This window comes from Bacillus rossius, chromosome 7 (assembly GCF_032445375.1).
Source record: "Bacillus rossius redtenbacheri isolate Brsri chromosome 7, Brsri_v3, whole genome shotgun sequence".
NCBI classification, from domain to species: Eukaryota; Metazoa; Arthropoda; class Insecta; order Phasmatodea; family Bacillidae; genus Bacillus; species Bacillus rossius.
Genome location: NC_086335.1, coordinates 56,792,396 through 56,818,016, shown reverse-complemented (window position 1 = coordinate 56,818,016; position 25,621 = coordinate 56,792,396). Strand labels below are relative to the sequence as shown.

Sequence of the window (25,621 nt, the reverse complement as noted above, 5' to 3'; positions counted from 1 at the left end):
ATGCATGAGAATAGGATTTTGCATTGTTCATGCCTTCCGAGTCTCCATGGCAACGGGCATCGCGCGGCAGTGGCGTACCCACAAGGAGGGGCATGTATAATGAGCGGCGCAAGAGTGATCTGCCTGTAGACTGCCGTAGCGAAGTACGGGTACATCAGTTGTACGTTGCGTGCACGAGTCGGGAAACCATCGGTGCTATTCATTTTCTCTCCGGTACATTATACAGCATTGTAATAAATTTTCACTGAATTTTTTTTTATTTACCATTACTGTAAATGGGAAATATGGCTTAATTTTTTTTCATTAGTATAGCCGTGCGAAGCCGGGTCGGGCAGCTAGTTCCATGATAAATTTGCATTTCAGTGCTATATCATGTATTAACTAGTATTTCTGTGCTATGCCACTGTTTCCCTGTATGACATCTTTCTTTGTATTGCACTGTAACCATATTTTATATTTAACTGCTTAGCATTAAAATGCCTATATAATTTCTAGGGACTACATAAACACTTTATAAGTGTTTGATATTAATTGGGTTTTTATTAATGAGGTTTCACTGTACTATGAAAATGTAGTCACTCAGAAGTATGGAAACAATATAATTTATTAATCTTGCATGTATTTACCTGCAATTTTGCCTAACATCTTGTCTTTTTGGTCAAGTAAAAGGGAAGAGTGCATTACAAATATTTATCACGTTTCAGTTAGGTTTTCCTAGCAGGGCAGCTCAAAAGCAAGGTTAAGTTCATAAAGTGCTAAAACCAATGCAGCTTTGGTTACAATTTGAATGACAATGAATAAATGAATGAATTAACATAAAAAGGGTTCTTGTGTTTCATACGTTAGGAATCACATTAGTCATTCTCATGGATACTATGCCTACCTCAATGCAAAAGTGAATTATTGAGTACTAAGCCCATGCACTGATGGGACATGATTGTTACTGCCGTTAGTATTGTAGAAAATCAGATAATGACACAAAAATACTTCTACAAAAGTATTTAACAAATCACTAAATGTTCATCCAAAATTTGCTTATTCGACATTCCTTTTATTAACCGACATCCCACTACACAAAAAAAAAAAAGTCAACTGGCGACAAGTTGCGGGAAAAGGGTGAGTAAAAAGGGGAGGGATACTATATTTTTTGTGCTCATGACTCTCACACGACTATAATTTAAAAATCTAATCCGTTTTTAAGTAATTATTCGGGTTGTTTCATGATTACCAAGTTTGCTATGCATAAAATTATAAAACAGTTTGATGTACAATAGACTTTCTTAAAACCTCCCTCTTACGAGACATTTTTGCTTATTCAACGTTCTACCGGTCCACTATTTAAGCATAACTCCACTGTAAGTAATTCCCTTGGAATACAAACAACCAACCTGACAAAACCACTTTATTTTCAACCTTCCTTTCAAGAACATATTCTTTTTATCGATGGAATTACCTACATTCTAGAGTATTTTACACGTAAATATCAATATTTTCCATTTGAAGGTACCTTCTGGTCATAACTTTCTTTACAACGTTCAAAAAGCAAAGTTTTTCAAAGTTTTTCTCACAAACATTATAGTGTATTTCAACAGAATACATTTATCTTAGTAATTTTTTTTTAGAATTCATTGCACTAAACATCTTAACTACAAGAAACTTTTTCCCATTTAAATGTGCAATAAATACATTAACAATGCTTTTATGTATGTATAGGCTAAACAAGTTTGCTACCCATGTGTTGTAATTGCTCTTGTGAATTACTTTGTTACAAGCAACAGATAAGGGAGTCAAGTTAAAATTATAATATAAATGCTTATGCAAGACATTCTAATTATAGTTTTTACACACTATACATACAGCTATCTTCAATTACATTGCCACCATATAAACAGAGCTCCATTAAGGATTTTGCTATTCGCCTAATTAATGACAGAATCACAAAAGGTTCCAACAGGTTTAATTCTATTAAGTGGATATACATGCGTACCACCAGGCATTTAATTTTCAGGAAGGGGTCTTTGTGTCATTCTGGAACATTTCCTTGAAGCCTGCCAGCTAAATTAACAATGTGGAGCATTTGATCCTACTGCAGCTTCAGGGTGCACGTGATGCAAGGAGAGGGATGCGGTCTGCACTATTTAGACAGGTTTGCGGAAGTTCTTGCCCGCAAACTTCGCAGCCGCCCCCAGTTCCTCCTCTATGCGAAGAATCTGGTTGTACTTGCACAGTCGCTCGGATCGGCACGGTGCACCCGTCTTGATCTGGAGATAACAAACAACGTATTGGTATTATATTCCAGCCACTCGCCTACGGAACAATGCCACTGCAGTATCACTCATTCCAGCAATTACTAGGACCCTGCAGTTCTGGTTTGTATGGGTCAGTTCGGTTTTACACCAAGAACCTCGATTCTATGTTCCGGCTTTAGTTCTTATAAAAGAAAAAAAAAATGTTTTTCCTAAGTACTAAACTAAAAATATGAATGAGGTTTGCTGGGTCATTACTTTGTTATTGAAAACAATTCAATTACACAGAAAAGAGAATAACACTCTTTTCACTACCCTAAAACTAAATTTTTAAGCTAACCTAAAAAAAATATTAAATATTGCTGCTGGCATGTAGATCCTGACAGTAAAGATGTAGTCTCATTTTATGGTTCAGCATTATAAGCATTTATTTATATATATTTTTCTTACAATTCTAATTAATTTGTTTTAATAGTTTAAAATTCAAAAATGCTTTGTTTTATAATGCAATGATTGCTTGCATGTTTTGTTTACATAGCAGTTGGGATATAACATGCCAACATTCACAAATATTAATTTTATACCCACAAACAAACAAACAAACAAACAAACACACACTCTTCCCCCCCCCACACACACACACAAAAAAAAAATCAGTACTACCCATTTATCAGAGGAACTTAAAGATGCAATATTGGTTTCAGCAGATTTTTTAAACAAATTTTTTGTCTTAAACCAGAGATCACACAGGGAACCCCATCTTTCCAGTTCAATGTGACAGATAAACTACATTATATGGCATATTTTTCTCATGGAGTTATTACATTGGAAGTCATAAAGAATGAGATAACTTTTCCCACTCAACATTACAAAGTAACAGAAACAAAAAAAAAAAACCCCGGACAGAAAATTAATATTTAAAAATTTGGCTCCAGATAATGTATTTTAAAAGAAAAAGAAACCGGAACCCAAAAATACAGACATTGCACAGGCCTAGTGACAACAAGGGAGCTTTTCCTGTGCCAATCTAAGTTGTTTTCCTTGTCTCATTATTTTTTGATAATTTAATAGCTTAAAAACATTTCAACCAACTAGAGAAATGACTATAAAATGTTTTCTCAAGTAAGGTACACTGTTTAACAAACAAAAGCAACATACATTATCAAACTTTAAAATGATACATTAAAGATTATGGCCAAGTGAATGAAAATAAATATTCTTTAAATTAATATACATAAAACTGTATAAATTTCTCTTTTTATACACACAGTTGCTTGAAATTTCCTGACAAATTAAAAAAAAACTACCTATTTTGCCATTTTTTGAAAGAAATACAGAAAATCTAGCCTCCACCATCCCCATAAGTTGCCTAGTTCAAAGAGGACATTTGTTGAGGAAATTTATAACTAAAAATAATATGCAAGAGCACTATAGCGTTGAATTTACTGTAAAGTCCCTAAAGAAAGTCAATGACAAGAAATATAAATAATCATCTTGGCATGTGAAACCCGGTATTTAGGTGAACGTTTTCCGCCAATACGTCCTGGTTTACCCTGACCACTGTCAGATACCCTGGACACACCACAACCAGGAGTCTACGAGAACTGGAAAAAATATTTTGGCGTCCATGAACAATTTTTTTTAATTTGATCGGAATAAAAAAACAGGATCGACAGAAGTGACCAGCGCCCACCTGGCCCGTGCCCAGCCCCACGACCAGGTCCGCGATGAAGACGTCCTCCGTCTCGCCCGACCGGTGGGACACCATGGTGCCCCAGCCGTTGGCCTTGGCCAGCTGGTGCGCGCAGATAGACTCCGTCACCGTGCCGATCTGGTTCACCTTCAGCAGCAGGCAGTTGCACGCCTTCTTGTCCACCGCCGTCTGGATGCGCTTCGGGTTGGTCACCGTCAGATCGTCACCGACGATCTGCAAGCACACCGGCAACACTCCAGCACCTGGGGATTCCCTTGGGACAAAATATATGAAACAGTAATACAGTGAAGTCCCAAATAATCCAGTTTTAGACCACTGCAACCTCAGGTAAGCAAAAACTCCGACAACATGGATATAACAAGTACACTAGAGTCCCGTTATAGCGAGGTGTCACGGTTCCGGGTTTGATCCTCGCTATAACCTTGTCCTCGCTACAACCGAATTGGACAAATTTTGGCCCCCAAAAATTAAAATTAACCGAAAATAGCATAAAAATCGTGTTTAAACCTGTATAATTGGAAAATAACAGGTTATATTAACGAAATCTTAATTTATGTGAGCAGATGTGTGAATTCTCTTTAAAACGATACGGATGCGATCACCGATTGCGTCAAAATAACCAGAATACCCTACCACGCCACGTAAGTATAGCATCTCAGCCCGCGGACGACGCAGCATTGTCCTGCTATCTATTGTCGACGCGGGCAGTCTGCTGGCGGCCATGTTGGTTTCGGATGTTGCTAACAGGTGGTGCTAGTGTAGCGCGACGATTTAATTCCTTACAAAAAAGCAGGAGTGCGGCTGCGGCAACGCACGTATGCCTCAAACGAAATAGTCGCTGGAAAACTATAATTTTTTCATTTAAAGAAACCTGTCAACTTTTTTAGAAAATAAATTTGGGATTAAACTCAAACCATCACCACCCCTTTCCCGGACAGATACCCCAACAACTGACCGAAATAAAAGTTACAAGAAAACTGCCCTAGCGATTCGGAAATAAATACGGTAGTGCCTACTAGAGGTGTAAAAGTAACGAAAAAATGTGTACCCGTATGTTACTAGTTACTATCGTTACGTTACTCGTTACTTCTGATACCGCATAACATGCTATGTTATGTTGCAGCAACGAATTCAGTCGTATTGCGTACGCGTACAGTATGCCGTCGCGTAAATAATAATAAATAGAATATAAACAACTAACAATATTTGATAATTAATAGTTTTTGTTAACCAAGAAACAATTAAATCTCATTAGAGCGGCTTTTTAATATTATCTCTTTTAAGATAATCAAAAAACGTGAAAATACGCAATTATAAAAACAAAAACATATTTCTAATTTGTAAAAAATACTTTCTTACGTTGTTTCTGTTCCAATCTCAAACTTTGTCTACACACGGCAGACGGCACAGATAACTAACGGAAATTTGATAAAAGAAAGAAAGAAAGGATGGGATTCTATTTTTAAAGCCACGCACTTAGGTGGTAACTGCAAGGCTGAAGAATGTGAGAGGCGTCAATGGCAAGATGTCTCGTGGCGAGCGTGAGGGGTGGAGATAAAGCAGACAAATAACAAAAGCGCGCTTCAAGCGATCACGCCGTAAATTCCTCAAAAATACCTCGTTATAGCCGTGTTCTCGCTATTACCGTGCTCGCTATAACGAGATTCTACTGTAATTTGTCTGTTTTCAGTTAGTCCCGTGGTATCATTTCTCAGAGTTATGTTTTTTTTTCAGTTTTTCTTCAAAGTAGATTCTTTTACGTCACTCCGTGATTCGTCCAAACAGCCAATTGCATCTTTGAACTTAATTTTCTTTAGGCTTTTAAAAAAAGTTAGATATTTTCTAACATTTTTTCAAAAGACCGGCACTTCTAGTATGTTTGGATAATATAGAGTAGCAATAATTTGCAACATTATATTAATTTGATAATATTGCTCGACTCAACTCAGCTCACCTGAATCTTGGTGCCAGCAGTCAGATTAGTCCAGGAATCCCAATCGTCTTGGTCAAACGGATCCTCAATGGAGACAAGAGGAAACTCCTTGACAAAGTCAAGATATAGGCCAGACAGCTTCTCAGGTGTCAGGAATGCACTTTTGTCGCTATTGGGATTCTTGAAGTCCAGGTCATACAAGCCATTCCTGAAAACAAAGCATTACCAAAAGGTTAATCATAACACAGTAAAAAACTCGGAAAATCAAAAAATTAATATACATGCTATATTCACTGCATTGGCCTACTAAAGCATTTGAACCCACACTGTTGAAAGATTTATTAGGAATGTTTAGGAGCTTATGAATAGTAGGACAATTTATTAATTGAATATAATATTTTTTTAAAAAATTCTTCTGAATAAAGATACATAGTACTTTAAAAAAGATTTTGTTTCTTACTGTCAAAGAAAGCATTTATATAACAAATCCTTTGTTTTTTATGGCAAGAACCCAATGAAAACTTACTTTGCTCACATTCATTAAAACAAGCAAGGCACAACCAATTTAGACTCTTTTGAACTTATAGCATGTTATTTTTCTTTAACGACACTGACTTATTTAAAGAAATTCAATTCAGCAGAGTTATTTTCATGCTAGGAAAGATTAAAAAAAAGCTTACAAGTGAGAGAAGTAATTTAGGTTTTGAAAGTTTAGAATGAGTCAAAATCGGTCCGAATGGCAATAACAACCCAGCAACTGTGAAGGGTCGTAGAATCGAAAGTTGACTGGATATTGGCAAATAAGAATATTCAACAACTATAAATGCTAATGAAAAACGAGGAGTTGGCTAAAATTGGTCGATATTGTACTATTGGAAAGAAATATCTGTAGTATCTGCAAAAAAAAAAGTTACAGATAATCTTCCATTATATGATCCACAGCTGGAACTGATAATGAATAATCTTTATGCCAGTAACAAAATGTGAAATTAAAAACTATTTCAGAATTTTTTTGGTGCTAGTAAAGGATGTCTTGAAATAATAAAATAAAAAGATCAATTTTATAGAATCAGATTTTTTTGCAATTCTAAATTCTTCGTACTACAATTATGCAGAACAATTATTTTTTTGTGCTATGAAAATGAGTTGCATTTGAACACATATAATTAGTAGCTGTTTCTAGTAGTTCTGTAACTTTTCCTGCTGAAAATCGTGCAACAGCGATGTCATTATAGAAGGTAACACACAATTGCAAAGACCAAGAATTTTAGGAAAGGGATCGACAATCATCAACACCACGGAACCATCCCAGCATTCGTCTGGAGTGGTTTCGAGAAAACATTGAAAAACTGTGCATCATAATTAAGGGTCCAGGATTCGAACCTCGGTCCTTGGGAGTGCAAGTCCCGAGCCCTATCAATGCACCACCCGGCTCAACAGTAATCCTGTATTCCTAGCCCACTTGCTTGTAGAACTCCGACGCAGCCACATCCATCCCGATTTCAATCTTGCCGGTGTAGCCGCCCTTTGAAATGGCCTCCATGATCAGCTCCAGGGCATCCTTGTTGTTCAGGATGTTGGGGGCAAAGCCGCCTTCGTCCCCGACCGCAGTCGCGTCCAGGCCGAACCGGTCCTTGATCACCTTCTTCAAGTGGTGGTATACCTCGCTGCCCATCTTCATTGCCTCCGTGAAAGAGGTGGCACCTACGCAACACAAACCACCATACCATCAACACCACTACGGTGCTAACGCTCAACAACCTCTGAACATTTACCACCACACAATCAACAATGCTTAGGCGCTAGACCTTAACAACCTCTGAACACATGCATACCAAGAAAAAAGGAAAACACACTATTCATAGCGTAAAATAACGGTAAATGGGGAAATTAATACGTTGGTAAAAATATCATTTAATTGTTTTAGTTTACTTCCTACAAACTAATGAAGTATAAAAATTCCTACAGCATCATACCTATTTCAACTAAGGTGTCTGCTTTTATTTGAAGCTGGTTCGAATGAGACACAACAATTTAAACTAAATGGCCCACCTACCTGCAGCTAGGTACTTGGCACATCGGATACCCAAAAACATGGGAGTAAACAGGTCATCATTAGTTTCACTGCCAAGTGAGAATGTTTGTAATAACATATGGACACAGATGGCCTAACAAAATATACATGTGTTATTGGGTAATTATCAGAAGTCGCTGCTTATTAGAACAGAAAAAAAAACTTGGAAAATGTGGTTTTCACACACAACACACGTCCGTAAATTTACTCCCAAGGGATGGTTTCGTAATTCCTACTGGTTTATGAAAAAATGACATCTTAAAGCTTACATTACAATACCTAAGTATAGGGGCCCGAAAAATTTAGCATCTTGCTATAGATGCTAATTTACACTTTACACACTATTTTTTGCTAATTTCCAACATAAATGCTATTTTAGCTAATTTTTTTAATAAATGATTGTTTTCAGATATAATATTTTAAAATAATAATCAAAAAAAGCATTTATTTGATGATTTGTAGAAATATCCTTTATAAAATGCCACATAACTCAAACACATTTTTTAACAGTTTTAAAAACTGTTGAACAAAATAATAAATAAATTTTTCACACTTTAGAAAGAAATAACCCAGTCAGTGTTGTACAATTTCAATGACTTCACTCACCTTATATTCATACTTTTCAGTTCGCCTGGAACACATGTGCTTGTATAATTAAATTATTCTAATTAATATCTGTTATGCAAGACTTACCAGCACTTCAGTTAATACACAAACATACATATCATGTTCACCATTTTTGTCACAGATTTTCTCATCTCGCAGACAAAACAACAGGCTGCACTCAATTGCATTTTACCTCAGCAGCATTTCGTAATTTCAGTCAAGTTTTGTCAAACTGCTTGTAGATTGCATGATTTAATCTGCACTTCGGTGCTAAATGGTGTAATAACTTGCATTTCGGTTTCATCGCAGTTCATCATATAATCTTGTCCCAAGTGATGAAACATAATATCATCGCTTATAAACGACACTGCCTAAGTGAGTTTATTTTAAATTTTTATTTTAAATTTAGTTTTTTTTTTTTCTCCATGGAAACGCAAGCTTTTAGTGTCTTCTCACAAAGTGAATTCAATGAAAATCCAACAGAATGGTCTTTTTTTCTAATACCGGCTATCATTCAGTTCCAGCATGGCATAAAAGTTATCAAGCTCTCCTGACAAATTTGCTTTCAGTCACGTTGGCGGTGTTGTTTCCTGAGCGCGGATATGCAAGAGATACATTGACAAATCTATAGTAACGACAGTAAAACGGAATGACCGTCAAGGCGACTCTCAACCCACCGGTGGGCAGGATCATGAACTCCTGCATGGCCAGCTTGTTGCCCGCGTGGGAGCCGCCGTTGATGACGTTGAAGGCCGGCACCGGCAGAACGATGTTGGGGTTCTTGGCCAAGTCCGCGATGTGCCTGGGCAAACCAAGACCATACACAAACTGTTTCCAAACACGACAGCTGCGCTCATCAGTCAACAACACTGGCTTACATATTGATGCCAGTGTTTAATTATTATTTTTTTACTTACTTCGTCATACATTCTGTTGAGCCTTTAATTATGGTAGCTACCAAACAGCTATGGAATAAGCCATTTGTAACCTACATGGTTCATTGTAATATTTACAATTTACATATCCAAAAAATATATATACTAACTGTTATGTGTATACACTTGGAAAATAATATGCACACACCTTTAAAAAATAACAGTTTCAGAATTTTTTAAATTTAGTTTGTACAGACTTTAAAAAAATAATATTTTTATGACATACACATCTGTTATAAATTCATGCATGTTTAACATTAGCACAATTAACAGTGTGATAGTTATTTTGACAACAAAAAAAGAAAAAAAAAATACTATAATTTACTAATCAGAAGGCAACCTGACAGTGAAGTTAAAAATGCAGAGGAAAGGAGCAAAAAGAACGTATGATTTGCATGGCATTAACGATGTAACATTACAAAACAATGCAAAGTCTTTAATCCAGCAGGTTCAGCAATTTTATCTTATTATTGAATATCTAAACAATTGTAACAGGAAAACCAAATGTAAAAGATGAAAAAAAAAAAAAAAAAGTTAGTCAACAGGGAACACTGAGCTGAACTAAAATTAAAATGGATGGTAACAATAAACTCAGCCAAAAAAGCCAGTAGTGCAGAACTACGACTCGGCAGCCAAGGTAACCCGAAAATGTCTGAATGCGAGCGGTTACATTGGACCAAAGACCTATTACTGTAGTAGACATTACCCCAAAGAGCGACAGGATATATAAACTCACAAAACAGAGGTAATTCAAAAATTTTCGAACACATATATGTGGACGTGTAAACGTACATTTATCTCTACTCCTGATGAAGGCCACCATGTAGTCGGAACATTGAATGAACTATTTTTTTATTTTTTTTTATTTTTTTTGTGCCCCGTCTTTTGTATTATTGTCTACACTATTTTGATCATACCCAATTATAGTAACTCATTGGTAACTCTTCTCTCTGAAAACTTAAAATACATAAATTGTTTATTCACAAACTCTAAAAAATACAGAATTCTTCAATTCCTTGATTTTAATATTAAATCATACTTTCTATTGATGCCATTAAATTTTTTCCCCCTAATCCAACTATTTATAAGCAAAAACTACCAATAAACTACAAAGCTGCACACCACAACACTGAACAGGCCCATGTACTCCAAAATGAGTTTGCATTTGGGACCAGAGTAGCCACCCTGCTGGCAAAATAAAATTCCAGGTTTCTGCCAAGTTTTCATGGTTTTTTCTAAGTCATTTCATCAAATCTATCAAACATTACATTCAAATCAACTATAAATATACAATCAAAATATAATAAATTTCTCCTGAACATATTTTTAAGGTATATACAAAGTGTCTCAAGCACAAATATATCACTTATAAATAATTTTAACAAAAGCAAAATACTAATATAGGTATCTAGTGAGATACAACACAGCAGTCAAATGTGACACAAGTAAAGCAGTTTGTAGGCTGAGTAGGTATGTAGTTTTCCAACTAAGATTTCCATTTTGCTAGACAGAGATAACTCCAAGTGGCTTCAAAAATTTAATGGGTTTCTCAAACATTACCCAGCAGCAAAAAAAATAAAAATAAATTCACAGCTCGATCAAGGTATCCGGGAATTTCCGGTTGGGTAGCCACCACGTCCCCAGGGACCGTTCCGTGAGTGGGGTGGTCACTCACTTGTACAGAGGCACGCCCTTCTTCGCGGCTCCAGCCTTGCACACAGCAAGAGACACGCCGAGGATCGCATTCGCCCCCAGCTTGGACTTGTTCTCGGTGCCGTCCAGCTTCAGAAGGAACTCATCGATCTCCTCTTGCTGGTGCGCTTCGAACGTCTGGAGGAAATACACGCACGTGTGTTATGTTCCTCATTCATTCATACGTCGTCATTGAACCTTTTAATTTGTTCCAGTCCCTACCAGTGGCGTAGCCAGGATTTGTGTATGGGGGGGTAAGAAGCATTCCGCCCCCCCCCCCACACACCATCCCTATTAAAGTGGGGGGGGGGGGGGGGTCAGGGGGTCCTCCCCCGGGAAAATTTGGATTTTAAGGTGTAAAATAGTGCTATTTTAGCACAGTTTTCGGTACTTAAATTTAAATATTGTAATGGTAAAATTTTTTTATTAATTTTAATATGGAATTTATTTGAGTGATGAATAAGAAATTAATTAAAGATTTGGTGCTGGGGGGGGGGGGGGGGTTTGAACCCCTAAAACACCCCCCGGGCTACGCCCCTGGTCCCTACCAGTAGTGAAGTTGCGGAACATTACCTCCTTCAGCAGCGCGGGACAGATGATCTGGTTGATGTTGTCGACGGCCTTCTGGACCCCCTTGCCGTGGTAGTGCTCCTTCTGGTTGTCGCGCAGCTCCAGGGCCTCGTGGACCCCGGTGCTGGCGCCGGAGGGCACGGCCGCGCGGAACAGGCCCAGGTCCGTCACGAGGTCCACCTGCGGGGCAGCACTGCACCTCGCACGCCTCTCCGACCTTACCTCGGCCTGGAACCCTCGGTCGGGCAATCAGCCCCGGAGCAGCACTGCGGCCAGGGTATCATCTCACACAAGGATACGTATATTTGGCATTGTCTGCCGTGGATTTTATAATAGCACATTATGTTTTTTACTTTTTAAAGATAACTTTTTTTTTATCTGACAGAATGAAAAGAGCTAGTATTTTAATACACCATTTTTTTGAAATTCACTTAAGATATTGACTATCTTTAAAACAGATTTGTGTTTTGTTTGTTTTACGTGTGTAAGTATATTTGTTTACACTTCTGTTAGCAAAGGCACATGCATGAGTGCAGAAAGAGACTTATTCAAAAGAGGAACCTGTTTCTGTAACAATTAAGTGTCAAGAGCGTAGTAAAAAGATGAGAGGGGGAGGGGGGGGGGAAGGTAGGTTTGCCAGATTTATCCAGAGACAAAGAATTTTATTTTACAAAAATTACAACGGCAGGAGTTTCGAAAAGCACTTTAAGGGATCGTCAATTAGCCAAAAAATGTATTTTCAAGCATTATCTTTGTAAAATAGTTTCCGGTGAAGGGACTGGCTTCTGCCCTCCCCTTCCACATTTTACATTTTCTTGGCTACACCCATGGTTAAATGTGTAAACAAAATCACATGTAGTTACACGCACTAGTACACGATATACTCAAAAGACGTGAATTAAAATTTTGGAAACAGTAATTTTTGATAGTTGTACTTATAATATTAGATGTCAATAATTTTTCAAGACATGTGATGATAGCCTACATGGAGTACTCTAGTCAAACTATGTATTTGTACTGTTATGCAATGATTGTACACTCTCGCCTGTAGCATAATCAATCACTACAAGGCAATCTGAAGATGAGAAAAGATACATGATCGAAGTTTGTGGACCGAGTCGTAAGACACTATATTAGTATTCCAGCAAACAAAGGTTCAATTACCGGCTGGTAATTGTCATATCATTTTGACCTGAAACGTCTTAAAAATAACAGCGATACATATGGGTACCAGAAAAATTTTGACGAATAGGTCTGTATCACCTGGCTTTTAACATTTTCCTAACTATATAGGTTTCGGCCTGAGACGCACAAGTCTTCCTTACATAGACCTCTCAAATACACTTAGTTTTAATTTAGGTTAGGAAAAAAAATTCTGTTCAGTGTAGCTCACGACTCAGAGGTGATAGCGCGGTGATTAGTGTGATTGTGTATAGAGAACTGACAACACTGGGCAATACAGATTGTACATTCACCAAAAAACATTAATTTTTAAATTATGCTTTCAGTATCTCATTTATCATATCACAGGCCTATGTCAAACAGAATTTTCGTCGAATATTTTTGAAATGAATAGTAAGGAACCATTCGGTGTCTGTTTTGAATAAAAAGTTTTAGTACGTAGTTAATATTTCGTTTTTATTGTTTTTATTTTTAACTATTACACTAGAAGCGACTCGCTGACACAGAAGTTTCACGTGAAAACAACGGCCGTGAGTCTCCATACAGCCCCACCGATTTTTTTATAGAAAATTGGTAGGATGCTTCCTTACTGTAGATCATGGCTAATTCCTTTCACGTTGTCGCTCTACTGTGGCGTTGTGTTTGGCCGTCTGCATTGACCTCGCTAATTAATCTGTTTACAGACAAGCAAGCATTTCAGAATAAGAGGAAAAATAATATAGGAAATAGGCTATTCCCCTGGTAAACATACACAAAAATGATTTCAAGGCACTCATAAATTAATATTCTAAAATGTTTTCACTTAACCAGATCATTACAGTATTTATGAATGATTTCTTAGTCATTGAGGCAGTTAAAATATAGGTCTAATTTCACAACTATTTTGTCGATAAAACTTAAACAGCTAACGTAAATCGTTCTCAAGTAACGTATAACAAATATTCAGAATTCACAGGTCGGAAATGCTGTGTTTGTTTTTATCTATTCGTAATGGCAATTGTTTTTTCTGTACATCTATAAGTTAAAATACTCTTCTAATGGTTTTCACAGCACATGCTAAAAACATAATGTTGGAATCACAATGCCCTGTAACAGCCCCAACATGGCAAAAACACCACAGCCATTAAGAAGGTAGAAGTGAAGTCAGCCCATGAAATGTGAACCCCAACAGCCCATCAGAAACAATGTGGGTATTATTAATGAAATAGTAATGTAAAAAAATCATTTTTGTGAAATCATTAATGTTTAAGTTTATTTTATTGTTCTTTTGATAGACATTACATGAAATAAACTCAATTGAACTGCCACCTCAGTACTATAGATGACTACAGATGGTGATAATATGTCAAGGCATTTAAACATATGATATAAATAATGCAATATTTTACTTACTTAATCGTCGGTTGTCAGGGAATTGTGATTTTCGGTCACTAGATTGCATTTCATTTCAACTAGTGACCTAGAGTTAAAAAATTAATTAGAATCACAAGACTTTGTATGCTGCTTATTTATACAAATTCTTTCTAAGATAATAGACATAATTTACTCATGTCATTCAAGTATTAGGACTGTATGGTAACATTTTAACTTATGGTAGTTTTCCAGCACCCCCAGGCGGAATTCTTCGAATATGGCAATCTTCCAGTATGGCAGTCTTCCGTCGCCCCCCCGTCAAAACAGGATGAAATGTGCCATATGGAGAACTACCATATTTTTATTTTTACAGATCGCTGTTGTAAGTATACAGTACTGCTTCCTATAACCCATTTTTGGAAACACTTAATTCTATTTATGCGCGATCTGTCGAGTTGATTTATGACTGGAACTACAGAAAGTAACCGTCAGAAGCGCTATCTGTAGCCCTTTAAGTTAACCTATGAAACAGCTAAGAAACACTGCTACCTAGCGACGTATTCTATACATTACTTCGAGAGCAAAGCAGCTGTACTCATTCCATGTTGTGTGTAAGGAAATATGGTAGGATTCCGCCTCGTCCTTGGAACTTATGGCAGATTTCCGTTATGGTAGTTTTCTGCCTTTTTCGAAGAGCCCAGGCGGAATACTTCCATTATGGTACTCTTCCAGTATGGTAGTCTTCCATCGCCCCAAATGTTCGGTCTATGAATTGTCTCCAATATTGTTATAATTTTACATTCAAAAGCCTTGTAATTTTCCAGTTCCTCAATTTTTAGGCTTTTACCACAAAAATAAAACGACCGCACTTTTAATGACAGAATATTCATGAAAAATTCAATCATGAGATCCTTCATGTTATATTCACACTCCAGATTCTCAACAAAGATGTGCCAATTTTACAATATACCAAAACACTGTAGGCCGATCTCAATATATATATTAAAATTCTTTGGTTTAGAAGCCAAATAAACTATGTAAATATGCATTTCAAAAGTATTAACTTACCTCAACAGTGGGATTTCCTCGAGAATCAAATATCATACGTGCAAACATCTTCTGCAGCGGCATTTTGGATGTATTATGAGTTGAAAATAGATTTCTAAAACAAATGTAATAAAAGCAATACCTAATTATAATTTAAATGTTCAGTGGGGAAAAAATTATTTAACGAATTATTAAGTAAATGATCATAGCATGCAAGGTTTCAGTCTTACAATTTAATAAAAAGGGGGTGGGGGAGGGGGGGGGGGAAGCAGAATTTGTAATGAAATTGGAAGGTGCTAAACATTGAGTCTCGAAATTTGTAACAATTAATCAACACAGAAAATATTCAAAATTCTATTCAACTTGATATGAGACTTCACACTACTGGTGTTTGTCTTTAACTGCCATAAGAGATAATAAAAATGAAGGACTTTTTAAGGACCATAGTACAGGAGAGTCACTAGTCTCCACACAAATGGTGCAAGCAGTGACTAATTTCTTTTTGGTTTTCAGGATGGTGAACCAATTGAAAAGAGATGCCACTAACTAAGGAAGAATGGATCGACATTATTTTGTCCTCTGGGAGTGGTACCACCGGTCACGTAGCCCGTACACTCAGAACACGAATAGCCCATGATGCCGTGGCAAAACTTATCAAGAAATTCAAAAGGGCAGGTTCCGTCATCAATGCAAGAACTGGAAGACACTGTCATGAAACTGTAACAGGCCTGGAGGGACATTGCCACATGTTCGCCAAAATTGGTTGGAGTGACTCTCCTTGTGTGTCGACATGGAAGGGAGACGTGGAACGTATACTGTAACTGTAGCATCATATGTCATTTGTACAAATCAATAAAATACATTAATCACCACTTTCACCATTTTTATGGAGACTCATATATCAAATTGGAAATCAGTAATTCACAGACTATAGGTACTAATCTTAAAATTACCTATGTAAAATATTCTATACGCATGGGGTTAGCGATATTTAAAATAACATTTTTCGACACAAGCAGTACTTAAAATAGGAAATATTTTTGAGAAGAACATCTACTCCAGGAAATAACAGTTATTTTCTACCGGGGGAGTGTGATACAACAGTTTTATCATGTGAACAATTTAATTTTTCTAAATTTACATAGCATGATGGGATAAATATTGAACAGTTGCACTTGGAAACAAATGAAAAACAAAAATTTAAAATGAATATTTTTATATTCTTCCTAATCATTGAGTAAAGAGGCATTGCAACATTTATATTATTTCATTAAATACAGCACAATTATTTTAAAGTAGCACATTCATACAAGGATATGATTTTTATTAATAGTGCAATTTTAAGCAAGACCTTTGCATGTCATTTGGATTTTTAAAATATATTTATTAATTATTCTACAAAACCATATAACCATATATAGGGGCTTTTTAGAATGGAAAGAAAAAAAATGGGAAATCATGGTTTTCACACACTACACACATCCCTAAATTTGCCCTGAACGGATGGTTTCTTAATTCTTACTGGTTTGTGAAAAAATAACAGTTTAAAGCTGACATTACAAACCAGCGTATTCATGCTATTGCAGTAATAATGAAATTTGTTTAAACAATGACTGTATTGCAATTGTAAGGGATTTTTAATGTTTATATTTCATAATTGTTTTATTAGAATAAGTAATTGTGTTACAAAACGTTTGTTTTGTTACATTGCATTTAAAGTACATTCTATTTTCAGTCACGTAACGAATTAGTTTAATGGAAGCCTAAAATTTGAATAGAATTGTTAACGTCGTTCATTTTCTGTGAGGAATACATGCTGTGCACTGAAGTAGCTGACACATTGAATTTTGCAGAGTTATTTCCAAGGAATTCTTTGATCACAGCCATCGTATATTGTGTTTCATATGGCTGGTGTTTCTTTCACATATCCCAGTTTACCCCTGGATCCTGAAGGCTTGATCTAGATGGCATAATTCTGTTGGCTTGATCCTGTGGTACATACGTTTGCTGTTTAAATTCAGTACGTTGAAAGATCCTGATGGGATGATCTTATTGGCTTGATTCTGTGGTTCAAGATGCTTGCTGTTTTAGTTTAGTATGTCGGAAGATACTGCATATGAAAGAAATATGACTGTAGGTTAAAAAAAAAATCCTTTTTAATTGACTTATGATCGTAATTCATTTGTATTTTTTTTAAGTACAGGAACTTCTGATGTAATAAATTAAAACAGCAAGCATCATGTACCACAGGATCAAGACAACAGGATCATGCTATCAGTATCCAACCTTCAGGATCCATGGCTGAAATTCAACATATGAAATGGAAAAATTAGAGTTTTTTTTTAAATTCTCCATAGCTGGCCACAGTTTTGCTAAACAAAGACACACATGATCGCAGGCAAACAATGAATGGCGACGGCAATGTGAAAACACAGGTATCGTAATGTAATCATTAAAAATATTATTTTTAACGAACCAGTAGGAATTTACAAAATATCCCTTCAGGGTAAATTTTGGGACATGTATAGTGTGTGAAAGCCATGTTTTCCAATTTTTTCTTTCCATTCTAAAAAGTCCCTGTATTGAACCTAACCTTATGTAGAGACCACCTGAACATTAAAAACCTAGCCAACCGAAGAAAACCAAACCAAATCAAAAAAATAAGTCTACTTAATTTTTTTTCAATCACCTCGGGTTTACTAATGTCTAAATGAAAGCATTAAGTTCGGGTTACTAATGTCTAAGTGAAAGCAAGAAGTTAGGGTTACGTACGATGAACTAAATAAAAAATGATAAATCCTTGTTAAATACTTAAATTAGTACCTCTTAACCCCACCCTACTCCTCCAGGTAAGAAATAATGTTATTAGCAATAGGCTAAATAGTAAAATTTTAAGTTATCAATGGAAAACTTAAATGAAAACTTACCACTGAATCAATTTTGAAAAAGCGTTCTTACAACAATAACGTACGCAAACAATTATTTATTGTAAGCCGGTTAAGTACCTCCCTCTAAATTGTATGTCATAATAAAAATTGTAATTTTTCAGTGTTCAATAACTTACAATTTAAAAATACAAAAATGCTTAGAAAAGCTAGTCACACTAAAATAACAGGCTAAAATAATTTATAATAGTTACCTGTATAACCTGCAACAAATTAACTTCTGCTGGCTCCTGCAGAAAACTCCCGACCTGAATGACCTTCTGAAAGCAGAAAGGACGAATAGCATTATTGGATTGAAAACTACTATCGATCTTACCATCGCATACGATACTGGCCGTGTTCCAGCAGAACAGTATTCTTCTGAAGCGATTTCGAGAATTTATTGCGGCCCATTCATTAATTGTTTGCTTCAAATGTTCGTATACATTGTAAAACGCATGAAAATTGTTTCAGAATATAGAAATGTATAAAATGCATACTTGGTTACATATATACTGCGTGAATATGTATTTAATCTAATTGATGGTTTGCGCCATGTTGGCGATACACGGGGACACTCAAATATTTTTTTAATTTTTTTAAAATTGTTTGTGTGGTTAACGGCTTTCACCCACAACCAAAACTATATTATTCGAATCTTTATCATATCGTAGCAATCAAATCTCTTAATGTAAATTAACACCCATGCCTTACCCAGGACTCGAACCCAGAACCCCTCGCACCGGAAGCCGGTGTGCATCCGACTACGCTACTGAGGTCGGCTGGGACACTCAAAACATTGGTTGAATTTTAGTATTTTCATTTTGGTATAAATTGAAAGCTCTGCATATTATAGCTGAGCATGTGTCTAATCATAGAAATTCTAATTAATTTCATGAAACAGCAATAAACGTTGATTAGCACTATTTCCACTTCGTTTTGGTAGTTAAAATGTTGTGATAGAGTGGTAAAGAGTGATTTTATATAATAACGTCACTGCATGCTATCTTCTGACAAGAAAGATCTTACGTCGTAACTCCTGCGACAGGAAATCCCGGTCCCCAACCCGCCAATACCAGACACCATTGGCGGAACTTACCCCAGCCCTCTCCCCGAGTCAAAGATACAACTATGCCGACATTGAAGAGAAGTAACCAGTGTAGTGGTAACCGGCCATCTGTTGTTAATTATTCTTTAATTTCCATGTGCGCCCGTGCAATGTGTATCAAACCCTTTAGTGCACACAAGGGATAATACATCATACAAGTGAATTATCCCTTAAGGGCACCCTATTCTGTGAACGCCAGAGTTTTCACTTATGCCTAGTACCAACATTAATACATAGTTAAGCTGTTCACACCATCTTAATTTGAAACCCATTTTAAATATATTTACGGATCAGTTCAAAGCAAACACTGACAGCCTCAAACTTGACTAGTAATATTTAATATTATATTTAATAACACATTTTTTGGCATTCAGCAACTTAATTGGTCATTATATTTTTTATTCGAGGAATTTGTGAAGTGTCTAGTTATTAAGTTTCACGTAAAATTAGTTTTAGTTCCTTTTACTTGGTTTGGCGGGAGCGGCTCTGTTCCCCCCTCGCTCGCTAACACCACCTCGCTGCAGTCTTTAGTCTTCAACAGACCACGGTTTGGGGCGAATGCATCGTCCCACAGGGTGCTGTCACTGTTGTTCTCACGGACTTCAGTACTTCTGGTAATTAAACAGGGGTGCCCACAAGGGGGGGGTAACGACGCAGACTGCGTCATTAAAATTTCAGGGGGGGGGGGGGGGTTTAAAAGACAAGAAAAATGAATATATTATTTACATAATTTTAGCTTCTAATGTGAAAATACGTTTCTGGTGCTTTGATAATTGAAAGGGATCTTGTAAATCAAATTGGCAACCCCGCACTTTCCTCAACAAAAGCAGTTTGGCATCTGTCGGTTCAGGATGGAAATATTACCTGATATGACCAAAATTATTATTATTATTATTATTATTAGAAAATCAGTTTTAATTAATGCAAAATTTGATAAAATATAATACTAAAAAAGTATAATATTATAAAATCATTGAGTAAATCATTGAGAAAATGGCATAAAAATTTCGGGGGGGGGCGCATCATTAGGTTGGGGGGGGGGGGTGAGTCATAGTGTTTGGGGGGGGGGTGGGCACCTCTGAATTAAAGTTGTTTCATTCTTAACATTTATGGTGTAGGGCTTAACCTGGCCATCATTAACTTCACTGACTGTGTGATCCTTCCACATTGTGGTCCAGAAATTACGGTGCTGGCCGACTCCAGCCCACCATTTTATTTAACAGTCGAGCACACGTCTGCCAACATCAACATATTTTGTAGTTACTAATATAAATTCGCGGCTAACCACAGCTGGCTAGAGTCTATTGTTATTCCATCAATTTAACGGTACTTGCAAGACTGCCACCAAGTTTCATCTCAAGTAATGTAAAGTTTAGAGTGCATATTTTAACTCTCAATAACGTCACGTAAATATTAACAAATAGTTTTCTGTGTCGTCCAATGTATTTGTATCTTTGCCAGCCACCACTCTTACGGTGTAATGCAAATGTGTAACTTGAACTGCATTGTGTTCGATTAGTGAATTATTTCGTTTAACATATCATTTAACTTGCCTATTTTAGTTTGTAAGTGCTTTGTTGTCCTGTCGGTGTAATGCCTGACTTGTCCCGGGCTTCTGCGGGGAACCCTGGAGTGGTTCAGGTGGGGGTAAAAACCCCCGATGATTGACGCGATCAGGCGTCTGGGCCGAAGACTCTTGCAGTCGTGCAGCAAGTCTGGCCGAGGTGGGCTGCGGCCGCGGGCTGTCACCGGCCGTATAGGGCTTCGGGGGGCGGCGGTCGGGGAGAGGAGGAACTTCGATGGGGATGAGGGGACGCACAGGAGAGCCGGTGGGTGAGACTGGGGTAGGGGGATGAGGGAACAGGAATTGAGCAGAGGGCGAGTGCCCTGGGGAGTAGGGAACAGGGGAGTATTGTCCAAGGGATTCGGGATGGTAGTTAGGGCTGGGTTCCTCTGGCCCAGTGAAGTAGCCCAGCTCGTATGGCTTCAGCAGCTCCTCCGATGTCTTCTTCCGGGGTCGTCCCTGCTGGCGAGAGCGTTTGCGGCCGGCCCTTTTTAGCATGGAGGGGCAGAGTGGAGGAGCGGGAGCGGTCCCCGAGCAGGGGTCGCTGCCCCAGAGCAGGGAGAGGTAGGAGCGGTCCCCCAGAGAGGTCGCTGCCTACCAGAGGAGGTAGGAGTAGGAGCGGTCCTACAGAAAAGTCGCTGCCTACCAGAGGAGGTAGGAGTAGGAGTGGTCCTCCAGGGAGGTCACTATCTAAATAATACTGTTCAAGTATTATGCCAATTTCATTTCCCCAGAAATTACAGGGGAGAGCTTTCCGCCTGGCTTAGCTCAGCCAGAGTAAATATACAATGCATGTACATATTCATCAGGGTGGGCACACCTGTACCATTCCTGTGCATACATAGTAGAATTACAATAATATTTAAATTCACTTGTATAATTCAAAGGCTTCTTGTTACAACACTGGGTATTTACATATTTGTCCTGAATTATGCTGGCAGGTTGACAAAGTTTCCTTAATTTACATTATCCATTGTCTGCCATCTAGGGGCGGGTGGCGAATTAACTTTCCTCCCCATAGATTGCGTAGGATGGGTGGCACACTTGGGGCTTGCGCTATCATAACAGCCGAGGCCAAACTGGTGGACATGACATGCCTACACTGTGTACTGCAGCCAGCTTAAACAGCAATAAACCCACCTGTGTTCCAAATGCTTCTATCATTCAGAGACCTTTTCAGCTTGACCTAAGAAGCAGAGTGTCTAGTGTGTATTTTAACTGCTAATTATACCTCAGCCTCCGAGTGGGCCTCGCTGGGGCCGATGAACCACAAAACTTCAGCATTTATCCACAAGAGCTAGCCTGGCACCCTCCCGGAAGAAAGTCGAGCCTCTTTCACGCCAGCTCTCACTAGGTCCACCCTGGGTCTCGAACCCAGACTGCAGGTGATGGCAGATCAAACCTATAAGTATGTATATTTTGGCATCATCTCGCCTACCTCCGTGAGATGTTGTAGAAAGTTAGAGTATGCCCTGCATCAATAAGCAGGTTTTACAGTGCGCTAGTTCACGTAAGTTCTCAGGGGGGTGGTTGACCATGTTGCTAGAGGCGGCGGATGATGGGTACAACAGAGATTCCCCGAGGATTCGACCCCTTAGGATGCCCATAACTTATCAATGAAAGAAAAGGTTGCAATGTTGGTAAGAACACTCCCCTGTAAATCGTGCTCTCTTGATGCATAGTCTGCCATGTGTGAAAGCTGGAGCTCGTCCCGACATACTATGAACGATTGGCAATTTTACACGGACGAGAATAACTGTTACACCAGTTTACACGGGCTTTATACTAGTGATGTGGTCCATCGAAGATTTGGCACATGATCATGATCATGGCTGTTGAAGTACATGACAGATAGTTCTAAAGTCCGTTACATGGGTGAATTACACTAAGTTAGATGCACCCAGTGCTCCAGGCAGAGGGCCCCTAGAGTATGTTATACGAGCAAAGAATGAAGTTACACAAGTTTACACAAACATTGCCCAATGATTCTGAATAAAAAACCATCGGGTGTGAAAAATGGGAAAGGGCCTCTGAAAGAGGTCCTCAATGTGGAAAGTAAAACACCTGCTGCTAATTTCCGGGGAAGTGACTTGTCAGAAAGTTTGGTTACACAGTTGGCCAGTATGTCGTCCTGTTCGGGCGAAGCTGTACAGCCTGGTGGCTAAGTCTCTAATGATATGATGTCCAGGCCACACCTCATGTCTGTATCAAGCAAAACTCACAGAAAAACATAAAAGCAAAAACCTCTCGTAAGAGGGCTAAAGAACTAGTTAAGCGACCAGCTGAGAAGGACCTACCACGGAGGTGATGAAAACGGATTCGGATGATATATATTATGGAAAACTACTTCAATGCTGCTGGCAATATGGTGATTGCTCCGCTGTGTTTGTCTGTGCTGTAATAATTGTTTCCACGGAATTATTGTGCTGTCTGATATTTAAGTTTGAATGTGTTTGTCTGTGCTGTCGCTGCTGTGTTGTCCATAATACCTGTTTAGGTACATCGTTGGTTTTATCTGTTTGATATAAGCTGATTTAGGCTTATTTTCTGTCGGTTTATTTTTTATTTTGTTTTTCTTGTTTCACATTTATGAATTTTTTCAATGATAAACAGTGCAAAACTTCAATGGCATATGTCCAAAAAATTGTTTTAAATCAAAATTTCCCATTGTATTAATCATTTAAAGAACGTACCTGCATATTACTTTTATCTTATAAGTTTGTAAATTTTTTTCTTAAAGAGTTCTCAAATTTTTCTTCTTTCTAGGAATGCAGGGACTTTTTAGAGCTCATTAAATACAAAATTTAATTTAATGCTATGAGAAGTCCTTCATAACTTAACTATTTTTTTAGCTAAATTTAAATTGGTGTAGGTATTTAATATAAGACATAATATAGTAAACTCCATTGCTTAAATTAAATGAATTTGTAATAAAATCTCTGTTCAAGAATATAACTTGCACTTGGCTAGTGTAATTATAAGTGTCTGATCGTCTGCATGTTTTGAAACTTAAATCGTATTTTTGCGACTGTTTTTGGCAGCTGCTGTAGTAATAATTAATAAGATATTTTTTTATTATCTGCTGATTGCAGACTTATTGTTAAGGTCACTTTACTTCTGTACTAAGGCGCCGTCTACAAATAATATGTGAAATGTGCGGCAAATGACTTGAAAAACATAATTCAAAAACGAACTTCGAAAAAAAATTTCAATACATATTTGAATACAAAAATTAATCACTCTTTAGATTAGAAAGTAATATGATTTTTAAAACATTTCGTTAATTTTATACAAAGGGCGTAAACAACTCATAACAGAAGTAGAGGAATTTTTTGTATTTCATGCGGGAGGCGGGTCCAAGGTGCCATATAATAACAAACATTAACCAAATAAAGACTTATCATTTATTAAAAAAAAAAGAATAGTATGTAAGGATTAGTTGCAATTTTTTTCCTTGTTTTACCACTTCAGATAGGAACAGCCTCCCTCATGGCCATCGTAGATGTGCCCTTGCCTGTATAAGAAACGGACTTTTAAGCTCTTAAGCACTGTTAATATTTAATTTTCGAATATACCAAAAGTGAAATTTACGAATTTTTAAATATACTAAATTTGAAATTTACGAAACTTTTTAAAAACTTTTTCTTCGTTACAGATTCGCCACTTAGTTAAGATTTGCTACTTAAAATAGGATACGCAGAATGACGAAAACAGCACTATTGATTCGCCCTAGTAGCCAGCTACCTGAATGTGTGCTTCAATGGCATTAAATGACTGCAGGCAATCACGCTGTTAATTACTGGAAATAAATCGTTTATATAGGACGTATCTTATTCTAGGACACATCCTGTTCAAAATGGAACATTTTTCGTTATTCGACCTTTTTCATGGGGGAAGGGTCTTATGACTTCTCATAGATGACGTATTGTCTCTATTTCGTAATTCGTTTTTTTTTTTAATCAACTGGTAGAAATATAAAAAATCCTCCCCTTCCTCTTTTTCCGCTTCAGAAGATAAGGGCAAACTCGTTGATACGCCCTTGATATCATCTCAGATATGCCGGAGTAGTTGCTAAAGCTAAATATTAAAAAATGTGTGGATAGTTTTAGAGCATGTTGTTCCATCCTAAAGTTGTCAGGAGAGTAACACACAAATCGAGAACACTCAAATGCAACTGATTAAAAAAAAAAAAGTGACCGCACTTTTTCCAACAATGTAAAATGTTAAGAATTTTATACTCTGCATTTTTCTCCACATATTAGCAAAAAAACTTTTCATTGATAGTAGTTATTCAGAATGTACACTGCAGGGAATTATTTTAAAACAAATTGAATAGAAAATAAGAAAAAAAAACTAAAGCAATACAAACCAAATGACTTCTGAACGAAATTTTTGGTTTCATGGTCCCTAGACCCCTAAACCATCGCCAACTCAAAAGTTTATATGTGTGTATATATATGTATATATATACACATATACATATATATAATTTGAAAAAAATTTTTTGATAATATAAACCATTATTGCAAGGGGTTGAAAAAACTTGGGGCTAGAATAAGAAAATTAATCAAACTTCCCTACCACGAACACTATCGAATCCATTCTTAATTTTGTTTATTTTTCTTAATATTGACTAACCAACCTTACTACAAGGGGTGGAAATAACAAGGTTT

At 37.2% G+C, this 25,621-nt stretch overlaps 1 protein-coding gene across 1 annotated transcript; it reads right to left on the bottom strand.

The window, feature by feature from the left end:
* Positions 1-1,940: 1,940 nt before the first annotated feature.
* On the bottom strand, positions 1,941-18,600 carry LOC134534105 (enolase). The gene is made up of 9 exons (XM_063372156.1): positions 18,492-18,600; positions 15,374-15,467; positions 11,774-11,950; positions 11,184-11,338; positions 9,251-9,375; positions 7,360-7,597; positions 5,915-6,101; positions 3,940-4,173; positions 1,941-2,261 (listed from the first exon to the last, which is right to left on the bottom strand). Exons 1-9 carry the CDS (start codon positions 18,581-18,583, stop codon positions 2,139-2,141), a joined length of 1,425 nt encoding a protein of 474 aa, XP_063228226.1. The 5' UTR covers positions 18,584-18,600; the 3' UTR covers positions 1,941-2,138.
* Positions 18,601-25,621: the final 7,021 nt, after the last annotated feature.

Excerpts from the sequence above, each read along its gene's own strand:
- LOC134534105 (XM_063372156.1), bottom strand. The coding sequence starts at position 18,583 with ATGCTATTCGTCCTTTCTGCTTTCAGAAGGTCATTCAGGTCGGGAGTT. Across the intron at positions 7,598-9,250 it reads GTTCATGATCCTGCCCACCG|GTGCCACCTCTTTCACGGAG; the intron begins GTGGGTTGAGAG and ends TGTGTTGCGTAG. Across the intron at positions 6,102-7,359 it reads GCTGCGTCGGAGTTCTACAA|GAATGGCTTGTATGACCTGG; the intron begins GCAAGTGGGCTA and ends CTTTGTTTTCAG.